The sequence below is a fragment of the Pelobates fuscus genome, chromosome 6, assembly GCF_036172605.1.
Source record: "Pelobates fuscus isolate aPelFus1 chromosome 6, aPelFus1.pri, whole genome shotgun sequence".
In the NCBI taxonomy this organism is placed as follows: domain Eukaryota; kingdom Metazoa; phylum Chordata; class Amphibia; order Anura; family Pelobatidae; genus Pelobates; species Pelobates fuscus.
This window is the reverse complement of record NC_086322.1, coordinates 44,129,065-44,155,389: the sequence shown is the minus strand read 5'-3', so window position 1 is coordinate 44,155,389 and position 26,325 is coordinate 44,129,065. Positions and strand designations below refer to the sequence as shown.

At 40.6% G+C, this 26,325-nt stretch overlaps 1 protein-coding gene across 1 annotated transcript in view; it reads right to left on the bottom strand.

Moving 5' to 3' along the window:
• Nucleotides 1–6,946: 6,946 nt before the first annotated feature.
• Nucleotides 6,947–26,325, bottom strand: part of KRCC1 (lysine rich coiled-coil 1) — a 31,317-nt gene continuing 11,938 nt past the window's right edge. Inside the window, exons 2-7 of the mRNA XM_063457623.1 lie at nt 20,166–20,272; nt 19,028–19,126; nt 18,741–18,948; nt 17,543–17,755; nt 13,156–13,252; nt 6,947–8,758 (exon numbers count right to left, since the gene is read on the bottom strand). Coding sequence (XP_063313693.1) covers nt 7,990–8,758; nt 13,156–13,252; nt 17,543–17,755; nt 18,741–18,948; nt 19,028–19,126; nt 20,166–20,272 — 1,493 coding nt within the window. The 3' untranslated portion in view covers nt 6,947–7,989. The remainder of the gene's footprint in view (nt 8,759–13,155; nt 13,253–17,542; nt 17,756–18,740; nt 18,949–19,027; nt 19,127–20,165; nt 20,273–26,325) is intronic.

The following is a 26,325-nucleotide window of genomic DNA, read 5'->3' as shown; positions in this document are numbered from 1 at the left end:
AGGACGCAAGCGGCGTGTCAAGAGGAGAGGACGCCGCTCGCCGAACAGTAAGAGGAGGGGGGACCGCGGGCAGCGATGGACCGAGGGTGAGTGCTGCGAGCGGCTTGCAGCCTCCCCTCACCGCTGCCCGCGGAGCCCTGACACTAGGTCTCAATTGGAGTGCTTTTACATAATAAAAGGTAGCAGATTGAGTATATCTACTGCCTCTAATAGGATAAATAAATTCTCCAAACACATAAGGAAAGTATAAGAAAGTTTATATAATTTTAAAGCTATCTAAATAATTAAATGGAAAAAATAATAATGAAAATAAAAATAAATATCCAATATAATCTCCCTAAAAATCAGTGATAGTTGGAAATTTAGATCATGTACTGCAAAGTGTGAATCAAAATTGGCTACAAAATAGTGTAACTTAAAAGATAGAAGTTACATTTGTAGCATGTCTAATTGGCCAGAGGAGAGGAGACAAAAATGGATAAGGAGATATAATGGTTGAGCAAATAGAAAGCCCTGCAGTAGATCGAAAAAATAAATGCTCTGCTGTGTCTTCGAGGGCACCCCTTAAAAAATGCTAAGGGGTGCCCTCGGTAAAGAAAGTGGTTCTAAATGCAGTTAACAATCAAAATAAAGTAGGTGAATTGACGGAAAAACGAAAAAAAGAAGAAATAATAATAATGAAATAAAAAGAGGAATAAAATAAAGTATGGGTGGTATTGTCAAATAGTGTTAAGGCATGTCTTCCCTCTTCGTTTAAGCCAACACCATACTAAGTAATGTCCCAACGCGTGTTTCGCCGTTAATGCTTTTCCAGGGGATACTCACTCAGACAGCTATGGGCCAAACTCATGTTGCTTTTATGTCCGGTGTCCTTTTGTCGTGTTTCGGACATTCGAGCGTTCGATGTGGATGGGTTTTCGATATCCCCAGACAGGGTTTCCTTTACGGTGTCTCATAGAACCAAATCGGCCTCCGCATCCGTGTCATATCCGTTTTTCCTGGCGGTTATCCTTCTTTGCGTAGTGAATACTTTACTTTGTTACGTGGAGATTTCTGCACCCCTTTGTTCTTCACGGTCTGGCCAACTTATGGTCTCTTATACCAAACCTTACAATAACCACAATGGTTAGATGGGTATGTTGGCTTTTATCCATGGCGGGAGTGGAGACGTGTTTTGGTGCTCACTCGGTATGGGGTGCAGCCGCTTCTCGGGCCTTCGCTGTGGGGGCCTCATGGTCAGATATTCGACGTACACCTTCAAAGTCTTTTATTTCTGCCAGCCCTCACGTGTCCTTTTCTTTTTTTTTGCCACAGTGTTCAAAATGCAAAATAGGAAGCCTCCTGTCATCTAATAAAATTGTAGATTATGCTAACGTAGTGTAGCTATAATCTTAATAATGACAGGAGGCGAGTATTTTCCTTCCCTGGGTTTCCCTCCATATAACTCTTGTGATATTTTATATACATTGCTTCGATTTCTTATGTTACTTCGATTTATACTGCTAGTATACCTCTAAGTATTGTTATGTTGGTTTTCCTGCTCCGGTTTCTTAAAGAGTAAAACCGTTTAAGGTTGCGGATATGTAGCTTTAAGAGTTTCATATACGTTTTATTATATTATAATGTCTCGAATATGGCTAAATTGAATTAGGATTTATATGTGGACAACAGTTTGTTTCCACCACCTTTTACTTGTTTCTGTTTTTTACAGTGTAATCGTCATTTGTGGATTCGGAATTGAGAAGCTGGACTACTTCACGATTCAGCTCGAGTTTTGGTTATCCAAGATTTTCGTTATGTTTCCTGATGTTTTCATAGACTGTTTTCGCATCAAAGATAGAGGAAGTGATATGTCTGTCAGGTCTTTATATGGATGTTATGCTTGTTTCTGATTGGTTTAAAGTTTCTTGATTGACTTGTGCTGCTGGAGGCATAAAGTAAAGAAAGTTATGCAAAATACTCGCCTCCTGTCATTATTAAAATTAAGATTATAGGTACACTACGTTAGCATAATCTACAATTGCTGCCTATTAAATTTAGTTCCACTGAGCTAAACAACCAGGAAGTAACAAAACCAATTGTCTGATTGACAGGTGGGGAAGGTGGAGGGTGATGCTGGTGGTGTTTAACAAAGTTAATTTGTAATATAAAAAAAAAAAAAGAGAACACCATCTTCAAACAAAGTATTTCAGTAAGCTAAAGTGCTTTGGGGGTCCGGAGTGTCCATGTAGCGCCTGAACACAAAACATTTGCTATGGGCAAGTTTACTAGACCGTTACAGATAAATAAACTACAATTAATTCTTGTAAAAGGATGTGGGTTAGTGAAGTGCTGATCCACGACAGAACGTATGGAAGCACGTAGTATATGGGAGTTGGTTATATATGTGGTTGGCATATAACCCACAAAGATTTGTAACATCCTCGCTATGTACATTATTTTCTGGTAACTTCGATACTCAAGTGCAGATGCTCTGCAAATTGTGTCTGGATTCTAAAATATTGAAAAACATTTGAGGAAATTACTCATATACTTTAAAAAGTATAATCTACAAATATAGATACATACAATGTAGTATGGCAGAATATATTTAATGGCTCACTTAATCCCTCTCACTCAACAGAAAAGACAAGATAGCCACAGATATCTCTACTAGTGGATTGTATAAAATACAAATAAATAACCAAAAAGTTTTTTCCAGTTTGAAGTGTTAACCTCTTATAGTGGAAACAGTAAATTAAAGTCAGGAGTCAGTTAGGGTAAGGTTATGTCATCCCTAATTGTCAGGAGTCCTTACAATAGATTTTGTTAAAACTTAGCATTTAATACTCAATGCAAATAATCAATTTATCCAAATACAAATAAACATCTAGGAAAAAATATTTGGAACAAGGAAAAGATGATCTTATTTATTTATGCTATAACATTAATCAAATAATGAGGTGGATTTAGGATCTTGCAATTTAATTTGTAGCAGGAACACACATCCATGGTCCCTATAAGAATTAAAGGAACACCACTGTAGCCCACTGTGGTGCCCTCCCAGAGTAAGACGTTTAAAAACAGTTTGACAACTTACCTGGGTCCCCTGAATCCTGCTTATGGTTCTCCTGCAATGAGCTAAGCAGGGCCATGCAGGGCTGCTCTCAATGGACGTCAGCCGACTGCTCTCTGCCAATGATTGTCACCCTCTATTTGTCCGTCCTTAGCTCAGAGGAGACATCTGCCTCCTACAGGGAAAGCATGATGTACTGAGGGTGTAAAGGGGACCCAGGTAAATTGTCAAACATTCTTAAACAGTTTGATTACTTTATCTGGAAGGGAGCCAGGGCACTCCATAATACCAACAGTGGTATATAGATGTTATGGTACTTGGAATTTTTCTTAAAATCTTTGCTCTCATTACATAGAGTTACAAATCAAGTAAGAGATCATCAAGTATCCCCCTCTCTTCAAGGAACACTCCAAACTATTGTCTCATCCAATAGGCTAGACCTGCACTGCAGGGCTTCGCTCAGGAGAGAGAGCTGAAGATGCTACACATTGCTCAATATGATACACCATCATAATGATTTTATCCTTGGTTAACTTTAGCCATGGCAACATTCAGGGCTTGCTGGTAAAGGAACACTCTATAAATAAAATAGTTTAGATAAAGAAAATATGCATGTATTTTGTTTTGCATGTTTTCTTTGGGGGTAAATTAAATATTGGCTTGCAGATCTAGCCCAGACTTTCCGTGGTGTTCCAATCCTTTCATGCATGGACCAATGTGGTCTGTTGACAATGTTATTGACACTTCATTTGGGCTTGCAAACCAGTCACTGTCTTATTCCTCTTAAGCAGGGCCGGTGCAAAGATATCTGCCGCCTTAGGCAAAGATCCATTTTGCCGCCCCCTTGTGTCATTAACTCACTGACGGACACACGCTGGCAGACACACACACTCACTCACTGACAGACACACACACTCACACTCACTTACTGACAGACATACACACACACACTGACTGACATACATACTCACATTCACACATACTGACAGACATACATACATACTCACTGACAAACACACACACACAGCGTGCCGTTTAGTATGCCAGGGCCGGAATTACGTCATATTCCGGGCTCCCGGCATTACAGAGGACGCACGAGGGAGGAGTGAGAGGCTGCAAGAACAGGCTCCCTCACCGCCTTCCTGCTCCGTACCCTCTCCTCCGGGCACCGGCATTTTCTGGCAGAGCAGGCACCGGTCATCAAGGTAAGCAGGTGCCTGGTTCGGGGGCGCCCTGACATGGCCAGATGGCCACCTCCTGGCCTACCCTGTGACAGGGATCCTCTCGGTACCCCCACCTCAAGAGCCGCTCCCCCCAGCGCTGTGGCCCCAGACAGGGAGAGCCCACCAGGAAACATCCTGGTGGGCACCCCCTAGCAGGCCGGCGCCCTAGGCGAATGCCTAGTTCATGCTCATAAGTAACATTACGGACCACGTAATCTTATAGGAAATCAATCGTCAGTTTTAATCAGTGCTTCTCAAGGATTGTATTACAAAGGTTTATCCACTAGTATCATTAACCCCTTAAGGACACATGACATGTGTGACATGTCATGATTCCCTTTTATTCCAGAAGTTTGGTCCTTAAGGGGTTAAAGCGGGATTATCACTGTCTGGGTACTTGACATTACCACTAACAGCCGGGGGTGGGGGGCAGGTAAGGGCGAGATTATATACCTAGACCTGTCTCTTAGGGGCTCCATCATCTTTGTTGTGCTGTTTCTCTTGAACTCCTGGTGTAGCCGTCGTCACTGCTGTACAGCATTGAGGTCTACGGTGGATCCCACGAGACCTTCCATAGACACAGTAAAATTCCCTGCAGCCGTCAATGACGATGGCTGCAGTTCTTGACATGTGGACTCCGCCTTGTGTCAGGTGGAGGAGAAATACAGAAACAAAGAAGTCCCTACTCTGTCTCAGTATATTTCATTAACATTTCATCAGTCATAATGAGCATTTCATAAAGATTGGATTACTCATTTTTAATATAGGGTGACCGTGCCGCTTAAACAGGACACAACATGCTGAAGCTGAAGTCTATCATATAAGGCAATAAATAATGTATTAAAGGACCACTATAGGCACCCAGACCACTTCAGCTTTATAAGGTGGTCTGGGTGCCAGGTCCATCTAGGATTAACCCTTTCTGCTGTAAACATAGCAGTTTCAGAGAAACTGCTATGTTTACTTTAGGGTTAATCCAGCATCTATTGGCTGTCTCATTGACAGCCGCTAGAGGCGCTTCTCACTGTGATTTTCACAGTGAGAAGACACCAGCGTCGATAGGAAAGCATTGAGAATGCTTTCCTATGAGACTGGGTGAATGCGCGCTCGGCTCTTGACGCGCATGCGCATTCAGCCGATGACGGGGAAAGGAGGAGGAGAGTCTCCAGCACTGGGGGAGCCCGGCGCTGGGGAAAGGTAAGTGTTTAACCTCTTCCTCTCCATCCAGCACGGCGGGAGTGGGACCCTGAGGGTGGGGGGCACCCTCAGGGCACTATAGTACCAGGAAAACATACTATAGTGGTCCTTTAAAGAAAGTTCCGGATTGCTGCAAAACTGCCTCGACAACTTGTGGTCAGACAATCCTTATTCTCGTGTTTTTAATAAATACCAGCTAAGGTTTTGTGGGAGACTTAGTAGCTGTTCCATATGATAAAATGAACTACTGCTTAAATTAACAACATTTGTGCAAGCTCAGTAAGCTATAAGGAGCCATTGCAGTGGTAGAGACTGGTCTAGAGTGAGACATTATGCTGGACATCACAACATCTGTCAGATGGCAGGCAACATCTATTCCAAGGTTTGTGCTACTACTTTCCCCGAAGTCAATTTAGTTTGATGGATTCTGCTGTGTTTAACCTGAAGCCATATAATGGATGATTACCTCTCTCGGAAGATGCTTTTTTTTCTTATAGGTAGTGGTGTCTTTTTGTTTTGCCATGTACTTTATTTTATTATTTTTAACTTTTCACAAAAAAAAGTTAAAGGGACACTGCACTGCCTAAATACCCACACAATATAAATAAAATCACTATTTAGTAGATACACCCCATATGATGAATGCCTTCTATGCATTTTTTCTCAATTGGGGTTATATCTAAAAACAAATCTCTTGTCTGCAGCTTTTACAAGCCCACCCAGGCTTTCTGTGGCTGTCCAATCAACGACATACCAATGCAACTCAATGATAATTCTTTGCAAAGCAGGTGGCTCTGGGCAATTGTTGCCTCATCTTCACGGAGCTAAACAACCAGGAAGCAAAAGGACCGGCTTTCTGATTGACAGGGGGACTAGGAGGGTGTAACAAGGCTCATTAATAAAAGTTGTAATTTATAGTGAAATTTTTGTAAAATGCAAAAAGAAATATATATAATTGGTTGAGCCATTGTGACTTCACAAATCTTTGAGCTAGGGGACGGGTATCCCAAAAACTACCTTTGTATGTAAGCACCATATTAACTACATTTGTATGCGTGCCCGATTGAAATCCATTTAATGTTATTCACTAAACTCTGAATTATGACTGCATTAAACTCTGAATTCTAAAATTCAGGCTTAAACAGTCAGGCTGCAAGCTAAGCAGAGTTGAATACGTTTTTTCCAGAGCAGTTATTTTAACCTAAATTTTGCAAATCAGTGATCAATCTGCTACAATACGGAGTTTAGTAAATAAATACATAATCTGAGGACATGAATTTAGTAGATAAAATTAGAAGGAGACAGCTCTGTACTTTTTCTGTTTAACTAAAAGTCCAGAACGAACTTGCTTCATACTTAAGCAGACATTTGTATTTTCCAGAAGCCTATGAACTAAAAATGAATCTTATAAGTATTAAATTTGTTAACACGTCTGTGGTTTAAATAATATTAAAAACCAAAAACAAGAACATCCAAAAAGCAAACATACGGGTTGTTATTTACTATTTTCAACCTCATTTGTAACAAAGGTTAACTGTTTTCAAGTCTTTGGTGGGTACATTGCATTAACATATCATGACATAATTTTAGAGGCCTGCAGGTGTGAATATTTCAGGCAATGTAGGCAAACTGGAATAAAATACCCAGATATGCTTTGTGTTCTGCTACTTAAACCTAAAATGTTTAAATCACTTGGCATCCACAGCAAACCACTCTATAGTGAATAGCCCTGCTAATGTTTATTTCGTTTTTGGTCCCTATATACGAACAGTTCAAATTGCTTTCAATCTCTTTTTTGGCTCGCCATAATCGTTTTAACAGGTTTACTTTGTAGAGTGCCAAGAAATATTTTTGACAGAGGTAGGAAAGGACACAATATGGTGGAAAGAATGACAAATAGAGTATATATATATATATATATGTGTTAAATTTTAGAAATAACCAGCATAGCATATTTTCAGAATATAAAAATTAAACTGTAAAAATTACTGGTTAAGAAACACAAAGTGTGACAATGGCAACTCCAAGATGGTTATTTTACCAATAGAAAATGTCCTCAACTTGCTTGTGAGTAAATATATAGATTTACACTATTCTTATACAATTTACTTTTTTTCTGTATAGCAGCCGACATGTTCGAGTATAACGCGTGTAGTAAGGAAATGTTAGTTTCCTAGAAAAAAAGAAAAGCTACCACCTAGAAATATCAGTAAATAAAAAGAAAAAAAATAAATAAATTAAACATTTTACATAAGACAAATTTGCAAAATACAATACAAATTCAAGACCCAGCTACTATTCTGTACAAGCCTCTTTCACAGCTTGATTATCACACTGCTAAAATGTTAAATGTCCTCTGGTTGAGTTAAATTTCCCTGGTTACTAAATTCATGATTTTGTCATGAATGTGCAAGTTTTATATAAACGTATTTATTTTTTTAGACTTCTTTTTTTTCTGCTCAAGACTTGACACACTACAAGAATTTGACTTCTCCTCTACTGAGATTGTGAGTTTCAAAATCCCAGTATGGATTCGTCCCAGAGGATTTCCTCTTCTGTTCTTTGGTCCCCCTCTTTCTTTACTTTCTTGTGTTTTTTGCTATCTCTGTCAGACTGTTCCTCTTTTTTCTTCTTCTCCTTCTTCTGTTTAGATTTGTCCACAGTTATCTCAACTTCCTCTTTCCTGCATTCTTGTTTCTCCTCCTCTTTTCCAGAATATTCATCCTCAAGTCTCCTCTTCTTCTTCTCAGGAGCCTCTTCCTCTTGTTTGATTTTGGTGCCAGTTCTGTGTTTGCTTTCTTTGTGATGTTTCCTTTTGTGCCTTTTATCTCTACGATGGGAACTATCACTATCATCTGAAGAAGACCCTTTATAGTCATCGCTGGAACCCTGACTGGACGAGGCATGAATATTGTGTCTGGTGTTCTGCATTTTAAAGTATGCGGCCTTGTTTAGATTTTGAGATTGGGAAGCTTCCCAGCGTGCTTTCCAAGCAGCTTTCCGTTGATCATCCGGGTAAGATGAATTAAATGGTGCATAAGGAATGGAATGGTGATCAATATATTTATAGGGGACGCTCATCTTAGAGTTTGTATGCCTTAGCGGAGGCCTGTCCTCTAATTCCTCTTCATCACCACTGTCATACTGATCCTTTTCCTGTCTAAACTGGGTTTTAGGCTCCAATCCCCTGGCCTTTTGTACTTTTATGTAGTCTGCCAACTCATCTTGAAAAGAATCATAAGATTTATTTGATGTCTTCATTAAATTAGCAACTATGTTTTCTCTGTAGAGAAAAAAAATTATAATTGTTTAATAAAGTGTTCAAAAAGTTAAAAGAAAACAAAAAAAGATATATTTTTTTATATATTGTCTATGAGGAAAAGAACAGTTACTATATAGGAAATATCACAAAATTGCACAGATACACTATATGTGAATGTTAGAATAGAAAAAAATTGGATGGATGATACGGAGCTTCCTCATTATGACATTTAATGAAGGAGAGGTGGCTTTTGGTGCCATAGAAACACACAACTTTTGTCACATCTCTTAAATACATTTGATATAAACATTGCACCATATCCACTACAATAGGATGCATAGGTCATGGTTCTTGGACAGTAAATATGGTGGCAAAGCGGACTTGAATAGCATATAATACATTTCTAATGATTATTACACACAATAGGTTAATGACAAACAGTAAAACTTGTTCTAAAAATTGCATATTTTCTCCTTTAAATTTCACAAACCTTTTACAGTAAATACGTTGTTCTAACAAGCAAATAATATAAGTTAAACCTTGTGTTTGTTCCTTTAACTACGTCTTGATGGGCTAAAACTAACTCAACTACCAAGCCAATCTGCAGTTGGATAGGCTTACGCCATTTAGCTAATTTGAAACATTAATGTGTGGAGTGCGCGGAATTCTGTCGCAGGAGTATAAATAGCATAAAACTGCATTGTGTATATGTGTTTCAGTTAATTTTAAACACATTTGGGGAAGATACATAAAATCTAAGTAGCTGTTAATTTCTGTTTCAGTCAGCAGCAGAAAAAAAATGAAGCTCTTGAAGAGAAGAAGATGGAGACTGAACATTTCAGGCCAGGAATATATAGCCCTATATCACTTCTTTCTGAATCGTTGAACATAATCAGGGCTGCCATCAAATATTTTGGGGTCCCTGACACAGCTCAAGTTCTGGGTTCCAGGGGCACGCCCCTGAGTCTGCCCATAGGGCCACACAGTAGTCCGTCTGGAGGGCCTGCCCCCGAGTCCACCCACAAGGATGAAGTGTATGTGTGTAGTGAATGTGGTGTGTGTATAGTGGATGTAGAATGTGTAAAGTGGATGAGGTGTGTGTGTCATGGATGTAGTGTGTATAGTGGATGCAGATTGTGCATGTAATGTATGTTGTGTTTTTGTGTATTAGATTCAGAGCGTGTGTTTGTGAAGTGAATGCAGATTGTGTGTTTGTGTAGTGGATATAGTGTTTGCGTACTGACTGCAGAGTGTGTTTGTGTATTGACATAGTGTATGTATAGTGAATGCAGAAAGTGTTTAGTAGTAGATGTAGTGTCTGTATATTGACTTCACAGTGTGTATTTGTGTAAGGATGTGGTGTGTATAGTGACTGCAGAGTGTATGTTTATGTAGTGGATGTAGTGTGTGTATAGGTACTGCAGAGTGTGTGTTTGTGTAGTAGATGTAGTGTGTGTAGTGAATGAAGAGTGCGTGTTTGTGTAAGGATGTAGTGTGTGTGGGAGCATCAGCTCAGGAGTAGCTGTACTGCAGGAAGCTGTTCCTTCTAACAGCCGTTGGAACAGCCCCTCCAGTACGGGTGGGGTTGACAGGGTAAGGAAGTCTAGACAGGTTTTGGTGGTAGGGGACCATTATTAAGAGAGTAGATAGGGTAATCTGCCACTCTGATCGACTCAACCGGACAGTTTGCTGTCTCCCGGGTGTTCGGGTCCGGCATGTTGCCGACAGAGTGGAGGGATTATTGGGAGAGGCTGGGGATGACCCAGCTGTCATGGTCCATATTGGTACCAATGACAAAGTCAGAGGAAAATGGAAGGTCCTAAAGAATGAGTTGAGGGATCTAGGAAGTAAACTAAAGAAAAGGACCTCCAAGGTAATATTTTCAGAAATATTAACTGTGCCGCGCGCTATAGCAGAAAGTCAGCGGGAGATTAGAGAGGTCAATGCGTGGCTGAAGTCTTGGTGCAGGAAAGAGGGTTTTGGTTTTTTAGAGCACTGGGCCGATTTTGCGCTTGGGTACAACCTGTATAGTCCTGATGGATTGCACCTAAACGGAAGAGGGTCTGCTGTGCTGGGAGATAGGATGGCTAGAAGGTTGGAGGAGATTTTAAACTAGTAGTGGGGGGGGGGGGGGAGGGGGGGGAGGGTCAAAGCAATCTAGAAAATGGAAATAGGATAGAAAGGAGATGGGCTTTAGCTCCATACAAAGGGGATGGAGATGGGGGGAGGGGAAAGCTCAGAACAGAGGAGGTATGTGATATTGATAATTCACAAAAAGTACAAATGACTCATGATAACATTAAATGTATGCTTACTAATGCAAGGAGCCTATATAACAAAATGGGGGAACTAGAGGCAATAGCATACACTAAACAATACGATATATTAGGCATAACACAAACATGGTGGGATGAGACACATGACTGGGCAGTTAACTTAAATGGGTACACGTGATTTAGGAAGGATAGGAAAAACAAGAAGGGTGGTGGGGTATGTTTGTATGTCAGCCATGAGTTAAAGTCAAATCTTAGTCATGTGGAGTGTGACGAGGAAAATGTGGAAGCTTTATGGGTAGATATCTGCTTGGGGCAAACAAAGGGAAATAAATTATTGGTTGGGATATGTTATAAACCACCAAATTTAAATATTAATGAGGAAGAACTGCTGTTAGAGCAAATTGGGAGAGCTGCAAATCGAGGTAACACGTTAATTATTGAAGATTTTAATTACCCGGACATAAATTGGGATAGAGGGACTAGTACTTCAGCAAGGGGAAGCCGATTTTTTAATGTGTTAAATGACACCTTTATGTCACAACTGGTACAAGCACCAACTAGAAAGGATGCTTGTCTGGATCTCGTTATAACAAACAATGTTAATCTTTTAACCAACATTCAAGTAGGGGAGCATTTGGGAAATAATGATCACAATATGGTAACTTTTGAAATAAACTCAAAAAAGCAAAAGCACGTGGGGAATACTAAAACGTATAATTTAAAAAAAGCCAATTTTAATAAGATTAGGGCAGCTCCTTAGTGATAAAAACACTGAGGAAAAAAGGAAACTATTCAAACAAATATTAGAAAGGTACATTTCACAGTATGTACCATTGAGTAATACATATAAAAGAAACAAATTAAAACCAATGTGGCTTAGTAGAGAAGTAAAACAAGAGATTAAAAACAAGAAAAGGGCATTTAAAGCATTTAAATCGGACAAATCAGAGGTATCCTATATAAGATATAATAATACTTGCAAAAAGGCAATTAAAGTGGCTAAACTAGAAAATTAGACATTGATAGCCAAAGAATGCAAAACCAACCCCCAATTTTTTTTCAAGTACATCAACTCTAAAAAAACAAAAAATGAAAGTGTAGGTATACTGGAAACAGAGATGGGTCTGTTATTTAATGAAGACCAGGAAAAGGCAAAAATGTTAAATAACTATTTTTCTTCACTATACATTAATGATGATGATCTTAATGATGATGATCCTATGGCAAGAGATATGCAAATGATTGCTGCAAAAACTTGCAGATAACTTGTGATTGGATAACTCGAGACAACGTGCTACAGCTATTAAAGAAAATGTATGTAAATAAAGCTCCGGGGCCTGACGGTATCCACCCACGAGTACTTAAGGAGCTAAGTGGGGAAATAAGTGAACCTCTGTATTTAATTTTTCAAGATTTTGTTTCAGGTATTGTACCGGAGGTATTTTTTTCCACATTAATTGTAATACATTTTATTTTACAGCCCCCTCCCTGCGTCTTACCTGTGGCCAAGGGAAGGGGGAGATCACATTCCTTGGTGGTCTAGTGGCATGGTGTGGCCCTCTGGCTATCTGTAAACTGCCGGGGGCCCAGCACACTCCATATACATTTTCCAGCTGCTCTGCACTGTAACTCTCGCGAGCAGTGCCGAGCCTTGCCATGGTAACCCTCTGACAATAGCAGCACCTGCGATAGCTAGAGACGAGCAGAGCAGCTGGGAAGTATATATCGCGTGTGCTGGGCTCCCTGCAGTGTACCGGTAGCTGAGGGCCAAAGATGCACATATATATATGTTGTCATGCCATGATGGCAGCCCTGAACATAATACTCTCTCCTGTAAAATGGCAGAAGTCAGAGTGGCTACAGCCACTACAGGGAGTGGCATTATGGAAAGAACAGACATGTGGGACACCACTTTGAACCAACGGAAGACAAAATCTCATTTGTTGTTAAAGTCCCCTTAATAATATTGTAAAGTGCTGCAGAATTTGTAGATGCTATATAAATGCCAATAATAATAATACAAAAATATTACCATGTCAGTAAACGGCACATTATTCATATTACTGAAAAAACATGGAACAGATTTTATCATAAGCTACATTGTGAATAATTAAATACATTAAATTAAAAATAATGACTTACTTAATCTGATGCTTATTCCCTTGCATGTGAGACTGGTACATCTCTATTGATGTAAGAGTAATACTGCAGATTGGACACACATAATTTCCATCGTTCACTGATAAAAAAAAAAAAAAAAGAAAAGTAAAAATCATACAAAACACCTAGTTAAAAGCTTTTCTGGACATTAGGACACATATCAGGAACCTCTCTGACAGGTCTTTACACACATTATAGAGATACAGTATACACAGCCGAGCAGCATTGCCATGTGCACATTGGAAACTAGGTTCTAAGCGCTATAGACAGGCAAGAAATGTGTTACTGACATAACTCACAATCATAGGCGTGCGCAGTCTATTGCATTAGGGTGTGCACCCTAAAGCACATACACACGCCGCATGTGTATATATGTGTGTGTGTATATAGTGTGTGATGTGGGTGCTGTTAGTGTGTGTGTGAGGGTGCTGTTAGTGTGATGTGTGTGTGAGGGTGCTGGTAGTGTGATGTGTGTGTGAGGGTGCTGGCAGTGTGCTATGTGGGTGAGGGTGTTTGTGTGGGTGCTGTTTGTGTGTGAGGGTGCTGGTAGTGTGCTGTGTGTGAGGGTGTTTGTCTGTTTGTTAGGGTCCTGTTACTGTGCTGTGTGAGGGTGCTGTGTGTGTGTGTGAGGGTGCTGTGTGTGTGGGTGTTTGTGAAGGTGCTGTTAGTGTGCTGTGTGTGAGGGTGTTGTGTGTTTGTAAAGGTGCTGTGTGTATTTGTGAGGGTGCGGTTAGTGTATGGTGTGTGTGAGCGTGCTGTATGTGTCTAGGTGCTGTGTGTGTGTGGGCTGTATGTTTGGAGGGATTGTGGAGGTGAGGGCAGATTAGTAAATATCCCCCCTCCCTACCTTATGTAGGGAGGGGGAATCCTTGCTGCCATGTGCCATCCCTTGTGGTCCAGTGGAGAGTGAACTCTAGCCTGCGGAGCTAGAGTTAACTCTCACGAGATCTCAGTGTTGCCTTGGCAATGCTCAGATCTCGTGAGAGGAACCTGGCAGAGCTGCTGTCTAGAGCTCCCCGGGTCCTCTCCTGCCTCCCTCCATGTTGCTGTGGGTTGGTGAGGTAGATCTTTGATCTCCCCGCCAGCCCATGAAGGCTAAGAGCAGAGCCGGCACTCAGATAGTGCCGCCTCTGCGTGAGCCTACAGGGGAGATCCGGAGATCTCTGGAGAAGTCCTGGGGAATAAAGTGTGGGAACTCTTTTCCCACCCCCCCAAAAAAATAATATACATTTGTGTGTGTATATATATATATATATATACTGACACACATACACAGACACACACATATATATACGCGTGCACACACATACTCCCACACACTCACAGACACACACACACAATTACAGACACACACCCATACACTCACAGACACACACACACATACTTTCACAGACACGCATACAGACACACATACACTCACAGACACACACACATACATTCACAGACACACTTACAGACACACACACACTCAGACACACACATTCACAGACACACACACATACACAGACACACACACACATACATTCACAGGCACACACTCAGACACACTTACAGACACACACACACACACACACACATTCACAGACTTACAGACACACATACATACTTACAGACACACACACACACATTCACAGACTTACAGACACACACACATACATTCACAGACTTACAGACACACACACATACATTCACAGACTTACAGACACACACACATACATTCACAGACACATACATTCACACACACACATACATTCACAGACACACTTACAGACACACACACACATACATTCAGACACACTTACAGACACACACACATACATTCACAGACACACTTACAGACACACACACATACATTAACAGACACACTTACAGACACACACACACATACATTCACAGACACACTTACAGACACACACACACATACATTCACAGACACACTTACAGACACACACACACATACATTCACAGACACACACACACATACATTCACAGACACACTTACAGACACACACACACATACATTCACAGACACTTACAGACACACACACACACACATACATTCACAGACTTACAGACACACACACATACATTCACAGACACACTCAGACACACACATTCACAGACACACACACATACACAGACACACACACACATACATTCACAGGCAGGGGTGTATCCTGGTTTTGTGCTGCCCTAGGCAGGACAAAACTCAGGCGCCCCCCTCACCCCCACCCCCCCCACCCAACCCTTCCCCCGCCTTCTAAATACACACACACTGACAGATACGCATCCATTAGCTAACTGTTAGCTAATGGATGCGTATCTGTCAGTGTGTGTGTGTATGAGTGTGTCTGTGTGTGAGTGTGTCTGTTAGTGAGTGTGTCTGTTAGTGAGTGTGTCTGTTAGTGAGTGTGTCTGTTAGTGAGTGTGTCTGGTCGGGCTGCTGGGCTGGTTGCTGGGCGGGCGGGCGGCTGGCGAGGGAGCACTTCCTCTGAGCTGTCTGCTCAGCTCCCTCGCGCGCCGCAGAGTGAGGCTGGGAGGCGGAGCCGGAATATGACGTCATATTCCGGCTCCCAGCCTCACTCTGCGGCGCGCGAGGGAGCTGAGCAGACAGCTCAGAGGAAGTGCTCCCTCGCCAGCCGCCTGCCCGCCCAGCAACCAGCCCAGCAGCCACCAGCCCAGGATGTCTGTTAGCCGCAAGGCTAACAAGGCATTTGCCCTGGGCGTTTGGGGGCGGCTTTTTTTGCCGCCCCCTGGAAAATGCCGCCCAAGGCAAATGCCTTGTTTGCCTCGCGGCAAATACGCCCCTGTTCACAGGCACACACTCAGACACACTTACAGACACACACACACACACACACACATACATTCACAGACACACTTACAGACACACACACACACACATACATTCACAGACTTACAGACACACACACATACATTCACAGACTTACAGACACACACACATACATTCACAGACACATACATTCACACACACACACATACATTCACAGACACATACATTCACACACACACACATACATTCACAGACACACTTACAGACACACACACACATACATTCACAGACACACTTACAGACACACACACACATACATTCACAGACACACTTACAGACACACACACACATACATTCACAGACACACTTACAGACACACACACACATACATTCACAGACACACTTACAGACACACACACACACATACATTCACAGACACACTTACAGACACACACACACATACATTCACAGACACACTTACAGACACACACACACACATACATTCACAGACTTACAGACACACACACATACATTCACAGACACACACATACAAATGTATTTATTTTATTACAAAAAATGTCCACCCAGCCTCCCTACCTGGAGTGCTGGCGTGGACCTGTCCCTGGGGTCCAGTGGGTCGGGTGCCTGTCTTCATCTCAGCCGCGGCGAGGGAGCTGTGTGCTCTCTGCTTCCTCTCACTGCGTGGGCTGTCTGCTGTAGCTGGGAGCCGGAATATTACGTCATATTCCGGCTCCCAGCATCAGCAAACGGCGCGCGGTGAGAGGAAGCAGAGAGCACACAGCTCCCTCGCCGCGGCTGAGATGAAGACAGGCACCCGACCAGGGGCGGGGGTGGGTGTCCTTCACCTCTTGCCCCCCCCCGCGACAGGGGGAACATGGGGGCCGGAACTGGGGCATTTGGGGGGCACTGAGTGTCTGCAGGAACAGCGTTCCTGCTCAAATAAAAGTGCAGGAACGCTGTTCCTGCAGGACTCAATACATAGGCGTGCCACGGGGATTAGGGTGTGCCCAGGCACACCCGGCACACCCCGTGCGCACGCCTATGCTCACAATTAAACGTGATATATATTTCTTCTGAATGTCAACCCAGGGGCGGATCCAGAACCGAATCTCAGGTGGGGCACTTGGAGATTATTTACAGGCACAATCCAGGCGCAATAACCACTACAGCTCTCTGTAGTGGTTAGGATTCCAGGAGTGCCGTGGCACCCTCCCAGAATAAGCAGTCAAACTGTTTGACAACTTATCTGGGATCTGCCGGGATAGGGCTTGTAGCAGGAGATAGGGGCAGTAATGTGAGTGTGTTTGTGTGTGATGAGTGCAGTGTGTGTATGGAGGGCAGTGTGTGTGTGTGTATGGAGGGCATTTGCCTCCCCCCCCTCCCCTCCCCTCCCTGGATCTACCACTGTATCAACCTGGGTCAGAAATTGCTGGTAACGCCTTGAAGATAATGCTCTCTCTCAAGCTGTCTCTCGGTCTTAATTTAGAGGATTTTGTTAAATAGAAATAACTAGCATTCCATACATTGGTAGCCATTTTGTTCTCTCCAGCTTACCAGTAGATTCCACGCCAGCCTTCTCCATTCGTTCCATCATTCTCCTCCGGGCCTCATTCCTTGCATGTTTCTTCCCATTGTAGTGTTGCTGGGCTACCATTGATTTATTGAAAGAAGCGCAGCAGAGTTTGCAGTACTTGTTTGGGTCATTTAGATCAATCTCGTTATCAGGCAAGGAGTGTTGTTCTGTACTTGCTTCCAGTTGACTTGACTCTACAACAGGTGGGACAGCTGTCAAAACACAGTAATACACCACGCATCTGGAGGGCACATATTAACCCCTACATGGCAATGAAATTAGGCAAAATGCCATCTGACCGAAATATGTTATGTCGCTGGTCGTGCAGTGCCTAAAATTCATTTTCTACACTGCAAAAAAAATAATGATTTGGTCACCAAAACAACTAGTATGAGATTAAGGACACTGCACTCTCCTGGTTCCCAGGGTGCAACCGGGCCTGAGGTTCGCTGAACAGATATGAAAAATAAACAGGCACTCCAGTGAAATAAAGCATGCAGATTTATTGGAACAGAAATAAGAAAATTTTATCCCAATCGGGGTCTTTTTCAAGTTACTAGCTTTAAAAAAAGACCTTGATTGGGTTGAAACTTTGCTCATTTCTGCTCCAATAAATCTGCATGCTTTGGTTTCACCTTGAGTGCCTGTTTATTTTCCATACCAAAACAACTAGTGACACACGAAAACATGGCTTTTCGTAGGAGCTAACCCTCCATGATTGCACATATCTCATCTATCATGATGTCCCTCATGTCCATTATAGTTTTCTACCATATCTAAATTACCATTACTCAATCACGGATGTTCTGCACACAGAAAAAGGACACTACATAAGGGTTATTCACAAAACTCCTCTCTAAAAATAGTTCATGTGGAAAAAAATCTCAAGTGTAGTGTAGAGAATAACCCTGTGCAATGTAAGTGTAAAAAGAGAGATATATCTTAATAAAGCATGGGCTTTAAAGTGGGGGAAGAAATACCTCAAACAAACAAAACAAAAACAAAACAACTAAAATAAAGCCAGTGACATTTAGCACAAACTCACAAAAATAGGAAATAAATACTTCAAAGAATACTTGCCACCCTGTCCATCAAACAACCCTCTTGAAAAGCAGCAGCTATTTCATGTAATTACTAGATAATAAACAAAGCTGACCAAAACTTTCAATATTGCTTCACCTGTGTCTGCCTGGGGTGTATTCGGTGACATGGCACTGTTGGCTTGATCGGTCTGTGGCATCCATTCAAATGATTCTCCAGTGAGTTGCCGAAGTCTCTTGGCATGGATCTTCCCAACATAATGTGACTGGGCCACCACTTTTGAACTAAAGACCATGTTGCAAAGACTGCAGAATTTGTTTTTGTCAATTGAAGAGTTGCCATCCACCTGAAGCCAAACAGGAGAATTAGACACATTTTCTGGTGAATAAAGGATGAGAATGTGAGATTCTCCTTTAAGCACTTACTTGAGAATCAGGCTGATCTAAGTTTTGATTTTTTGATGGGGTTTCTTCAAGGTCCATGTTCTGAATGTAAAGGCGGACTTTCTGTGCATGTTTCTTGCCCTGAAAGTCAAACAGTTTTTATGATTTATATAAACCTATCCTCTAAACTAGTCGTAAATGCAAACTTTTAATTATAGTTGGTATCTCTATATAGTTGGTATCTGACTCGGTTTCAATGTCTAATTGACATCTTCAGAGCTCTAAAACTGAAATGTGCATTTCGTAAAGTGCTGATACTGCACCAGTGTCTCTCCCCCCCCCCCCCTTTAGCATGCGCTGAACACACACGCCAGCTGTCTGTCACAGGGACTGAAAAAAAGGTTAATTTATTATCTAAATACAAAACTCCAAACATCCAGAGTTAAGAGAACAGCAAAAAAAAAAAAAGCACTGGGGGAAACCTCCATTTTACAAGCCAATATTAAACTCGTACCTTTATCTTTTATGGCACTAGGGACAAAAATGTACACACACTTCTCCTTGCATTCTGATTGGTTGAAAAAAATTGAGAAGCCAGTGAAATAGGAAGTAGATTTCGAAATGTGCAATGTAATTATTTTCTGGCTTGGTAGCCATTTAACTTAAAGTAATATTATTGCATTCAAAGAGCAAGTGACTCCCAAGCTGTATTAAAGGATCACTATAGTGCCAGGAAAACACACTCAGGGCCCCCTTCCCGCAGGGCTCTAGGGGGTGGAAGGGGTTAAATGTACCTCTTTTTCCAGCACCGGGCGGGGGTCTCTGCTCCTCCTTGTCGTTGTCATCGGCTGAATGCGCGGCATTCAGCCAGTCCATAGGACAGCATTCTCAATGCTTTCCTATAGACGCTGGCGTCTTCTCACTGTGAAAATCACAGTGAGAAGCGCGGAAGCGCCTCTAGCGGCTGTCAGTGAGACAGCCACTAGAGGCTGGATTAACCCTATTATAAACATAGCAGTTTCTCTGAAACTGCTATGTTTATAGAAGAAAGGGTTAATCCTAGCTGGACCTGGCACCCAAACCACTTCATTAAGCTGAAGTGGTCTGGGTGCCTATAGTAGTCCTTTAAAGAAAGAAAACTTGATCAAGCGTTTACAGTCTTTTCTACCGATTTCCATACCTCATAATGTGATATTCTGTGGGATTCAAACTGCAGGACAGCACCGCACACCCTACAAAACGTGTCTGTGAAAAGTTCCTTTTTTGTTTTTTCATCCAAGACCAGCTCTGTGGAGTGAACAAAAACAAATAAAAATCTATTAAAAAGGAAAGAAAGTTAGAAACCTTCCGATGAAGGTCAAAGTGTACAGAAATATAATAACGTGGTAAGGACCCAGCTTGAAGTCCATACAGTTGGAAAGGGTTGATCAAACAAAGCTATTTTTGTTTTAAAATTAAATAACTGTACAAAGGCCTAGTTCAGGAGATCCAAAAGGCATCTCTCCAGCATTATGATCCTTTGTCAGTCTCTTGGAGGAGTGGAAGGATTAGTAGCTGTAGATTGTAATGATTTAATGATTGGAGAATTTCTTCTAATTATCACACAATACAAGCCTCTGGTTTACCTCCAGTAAGTACATAACATAGCATGCAGGATATGATACACAATGCAGACAACCAGAAGGGATCCTTTAGTTCAGTTTAATAACAGGATATTATAAATCTAAGGAGATTTATTGAATAATTTGATACTTTCATGCGGCATATTACACAGGTTAAAGAGGTTATTTTACAGTTTGATTATAAACATCAGCCATAAATGCAGTAAGTTAAGACTCCATATCCCCCACATGTTTCTACAGCCTTTCCTGAATCATTTTCACTAAAATCTGAATCTTAGGACACGATAAAGGGTTGTAACACACAATATGAGCTGGAGTGAGTGCTCTGTGAGCTTTTTTTTTGGCTAAACATGCTTAGGGGACACACTGTCTGAACATAAACCGAAATGAGTATTTGGCTCAAAAATCTTAACTTGAACGGACAAAGCACTTCGCAATGAATTACGCAGGCTCCAGTTTAATTCTTGAGAAATAGTTAAGCTCTATTGTTTTTTTGTTTTTTTTGTAAATTTAAATAATAAAAAAAAAAATATATATATAAAATATAAAATAAAAAAAAAAATATATATATATATGTATCCAAAAGAAATCAGTTTATTTTTAAATTGAGCTATTGACTACACAACTTTTAGGATGACAGATTGTTAAACAAGCGACAAAACATGTACATGTAGATAATTTCCAAATGGTCGCCACCAAGGCGGTTACAGATGTAGAGCACGTATCTTGTAGTGTCTAAATAAGAATATATTAAAGAGTTTGCCGTTTCAGAGCTCTGCAATCTGTGCTAGCGGTTTTAATTATACCTATAATCATCACAGATTTCCAAAGAGTCTCAGGTGCCGCTCAAAGTCCCAGCTGAGGCTAGCCTTTTGCATGCACTGATGTAACAGCTGTGTTTCCAATCTCTAAGTAACACAGACTTGTGTCTGTACAAAATACATTCTGATAAACGACTACTTAATCTAGAGCACAGTACAAATGCATCCAGCCAACCTCGACCTTTTATCCTTGGATTTGCAGTTCTAAGAAGTCTTTAACACAGAAAAGCCACTTGAGCATTCACAATGCTGCTTCCTCTAACATCACGTGTTCAATGAATGAAATGGTAAGGTGGGGAAAAAAATACAACGGATCATGATATTGCTGATAGATTGATTGATAGACTTTGCCTTCACCAGTGTGAAAAGCTGGAGGTATTTAATTTAGCAAAAAAATCTAACAATTGAAATAAGACCTTTTTATATAAAAAAAAAAAGAATAAATCACACATTTTTGATTTTCTATCAGATGCAAGGCAGCATCTCAGATAGATAGAAGGTTCCTATTACAAGCGTACCTCAAAAGTACTAATGGTCCCTGACTGTAAGTCCATTCTCCACATGTTCTCATATGAACCTAGCTTAGGCAATTTTTTACATATCGAACCTTATCATATAGCTACAGTATAAAATCTAATCTTGACACTTTGGGAGTTCATATATCTGGAGAGGCAATCTTACGGCTTGAGTACTCAGTATTTCACGAATGCCCCATAACTGAAAATAACTTGTTTCTTCTATAGAAGAAAATATTTTTACAAATTAAAAAACAAACAAAAAAAAACCTTGGATCTCCCGATTACAAATGAAGGCCTAATGGCAGCTAGCATCAAAAACACAAGATAAGACAAGCGCTAAAATTTAAACTATAAATATAAAAGTGCAGGCTACAAACACTGAGTGTAAGGGATACCTTAACCCCTTAAGGACCAAACTTCTGGAATAAAATGGAATCATGACATGTCACACATGTCATGTGTCCTTAAGGGGTTAAACCCCATGCAAATTGAAAGAACAGAACAATACTAAATACAGGTCGTGCCAAAAAATGAGCCCAATAAGCATAAAAAAAAATGCTTGAGATATTCTTAGTTGGTAACCGCCTTAGTTGGCCAGAGGATAATCCTTAGTCAGGGATAAGGTGTAGTAGGTTTTTCAAAGATAATTGACGTGCCAGGAACAATAAAAAGGTAAAAATACTTAAAAGCATAAAAAGTGTAATAAATGGTCAAACACACTGGGGAAGGTGAATGCAAAATATACTTTGATGCTAAAAAAAAAAGTAAATAAAAGAACACACACAAAAATACTTGAACGGTGTCCACTGCTCTTTCAAATGTGAGTAAATTATCTATTTTTTGTTTATAGATTTTAAACACAGTAAGCACTATTGTTTGCATTTATATTTCATATATATAATTAATATCTGTATGCTGTGAGACTGAACCATTGAACTACATATCCATCAGTGGTGATTGTACTGTCGTATGCTGTTTTACCCAGAGTTGGTCTATAGCTCTATTAAACGCAAGTGCTAGCTCAAATATCTCTGTTGTTTGTCTTATACCTAGCACCAGACAATCTGCACTATTATTGGTTATTTTCCTTTTTTATTACATATATCTACAAGTCCAGACAGTTACCAACTAAGAATATCTCAAGCATTTTTTTTTTACTCATTGGATTCATTATTTGTCACAACCTGTATAGTATTTAGTATTGTGCTGATCTGAAGAGTACTAAACAACACATCCAAGTGGGCCTGATGTAGTCCAATTTTAGTTATTAAACGCTCTAACCCATCCTTTGAATGATTTTCAGCAACCGCTCTGACCTTCAAAAGGTGATTTTTTTTTTAAATGCATTTTCTTATGAAAGAGGGAAAAGTGCCAAAATTGAGGGTGACATGATAAATATACCGTAATCCAAAAAACCTGGATTACACACAGCCCTTTTTAAAAAACATCTAAACACATAATGCTTTGATTCACATTTGGAATAATGGGTCACAAACTCCTCTCCATGTGGCCTGGCCAGCCCAGTAACACTTAATTGCTCCTAGTTATGGAATGGCTTCTGGTAATTAGATCAACTTGAAGATGAAGTGTACACCAGTTGCTAAGAAACCCTTGGGGGTAAATTAATAACTACTCCTGTTGGCCTAGCCTACATGTCAATATTACACTTGCTCAATGTAAACACTAAAAAGTAGACTTTTAATGCAAAATTATTTCCAGGACAAATGAATCAAATCTCTGCAAGTCTACTGAAAATGCAGTGTTTACAAAGGAGAGGGTGTAGGGACAGGCTGTTTGCGGTAAGCTGTAGTAGTTCTGGTGCTTAGAGTTTTCCATTAATGGTAAACAGTGCACCACGGCCATTAATGCAATAGATACCAGCGTGAATATATATTTTTTGTGTACTTCGGCGAGGCCCCATTTACTGTTAAACCACTTTCAAAAGGTTTGACGAAAACTATAAGAATTGCACTAATACACTCTTTGCACCATAAAAGAAGCATTAGTGTTAATGGTGTCCAGAGTGTCTCTTTAATAAGCAACGCTGAGCTTTTATAAAAAAAATAATAATAATTTGGGGAAAAGAAGTCACAGAACATTTTGTGTAGGTCTACAATAATGTTGCTGTGGGCTCAGAGCATAACTTAAAATAGAAATACAGATAACCTTTAAGGGACACTCCACTGCCAAAAATAAATAAATAAATATATGCATGCATCTAATTATGCTTGTTCTCATTGGGGATGTGTATATATATATATTTATTTGTGGTCGGGAACAATAAGCAGAGTTATAGTAGTGGTGGTACAAATCGGTTGTGGTGTGCCGAAACCGACGTTCGGGTAGGCCTGTAAATGAGGGCCCACTAAGTGAATGCTTAATAAAGGGAGCAGTGGGTGGGATGAACCAGGAAGTCTATGCCCAGAGGGAGGGGAGGGCTGTGAATTTATAGGCCAGACAAACCCCTCCCACAATTACAGGCTCCGCCTTTCCATATATATTGTATATATATATATACAAACACACACACACACCACTTATAAAAACAGTGTGTAAAAGCTGCAGATCTCATCTGAAGTCTTTGCAAGCCTTCCCCTTTTAACCCCGCCCAGACTTTCTGTGGCTGTCCAATCACAGACTTCCCAATGCAGCTCAATAGGAAGTCTTTGCAATGCAGGAACTCTAGGCAATTGCTATCTCTTGCATTTAACTCCACTGAGCTAATCTACCAAGAATTTAACGGATCTAGTTCTCCAATTCTGGTTAGTTTATAAACATGCCAATTTCTATTGAAATCTGTAAAATTAGGAGGGGAAAAAAAAAGGACACAATGTTCACAATGCAGATGTTTATACTTCTGCAGCAACATACCAACACCTACCAACTTTGTACAAGATTCACTGGTTGAAGAGAGTCAGCTGACCATCTATGCCAATGAATACTATCCAAAGTTGGTATGGTAATGCAGAAGTATGAAATTCTGCTTTAGCACAGCCCTGCAGACTGGAAAGAGGGCAGACACCCTAGAAAGCCAAATAAGTGTCAAACTGTTTGTAAACTATACTGAATTGAAAACGACTTGCAAAATGTAGTCCGAAATAGATGACTAGGAAAAATTCAGTCACAGACTAGCTATACTTTTGCAATTCAGGTTCTAATTTACTACAATTAAGCGTTTAGAGCATAAACTAATTTGTGATTATACAAAGGTTATATGGAATGTTTTATTCCTTTGGAAGTAACCTGGTGGCTTTGGAGAAAAGCAAACAACCCAATTTTTCAGGTTACGCCCAGGCTACAGATAAAGTGTCTGAAAAAAATGCCAGGTAATATTTGCTCTGCCAGCATGGGACAAGCACACAGAGACATCACTTATTAAAATAGCATGTTAAAGGAACACAAACATGTATCCGTGACCCTAAAGTATTAAAACCGCCATCTAGGCCTATACTTGCGCCCCTAGATATAGCAAAATCTTACTTTTACTCCAGTCTGCTGCTGCTGGCTCTACCCCCGATCTGCCTGATTGGCTGACATTATCAGAAGTGTTGATCTCAGCCAATCACAATGCTTTCGCATAAAACACTGGATTGGCTAAGAATGTTAAGGAGGCAGATCAGCACAAGTCAAACACAGACCTGGCTAATCAGCATCTCCTCATAGAAATGCATTGAATCAATGCATCTCTATGAAGAAAGTTCAGTGTCTCCATGCAGAGGGTGGAGACACTGAATGGCAGTGTAAATAGCCTGCAGTGATTGATTATACTCACCAGAACAAATACAATAAGCTGTAGTTGTTCTGTTGACTATGGTGTCCCTGTACCCTTTTCACTACATAGTTTGCTTTGTATGGGTTAACAAAAAGGTTCTAAAACATGGTGTGCTTAATTAGCATATTAAATTTGGGTGAAAACAGAAATTTTGTGCACGCTGTGAATTTAGAGAAATGTAAATTTACAGGAGAAAACGGAGGGTTATACATATAGACAGTGAAACTTGTCAGAATTATCACACAAGGTGAAAGATACCCATTTAATGGTTTTTGTGAAGGATCTGCTATAATTTTGTGGGTACGTAGATTTCCAAAAGTCCAGAAGAATAGATACATTTTCAGCAGTAGATACAGTCATTTGTTAAAACGAGGCATATGCAAGGAACCCTGAGAGTGTCAGTGTAGAAAGTCTTCTCTTATGGCAGAATACAGTGATGGATTGGAAAAGGAAGTTGTATGTTGTAATATTTTGAAATGATTTATCCATGCAAATGCTTGTGTGAGTGTAGTAAAAAATAAAATGCTTCTATTGGCCTGGAGAGAAGCACACGTGAAAGTGCTTTCACATACGTTTAGAAGGAATCTACATGCATCCTTCCGGCGTC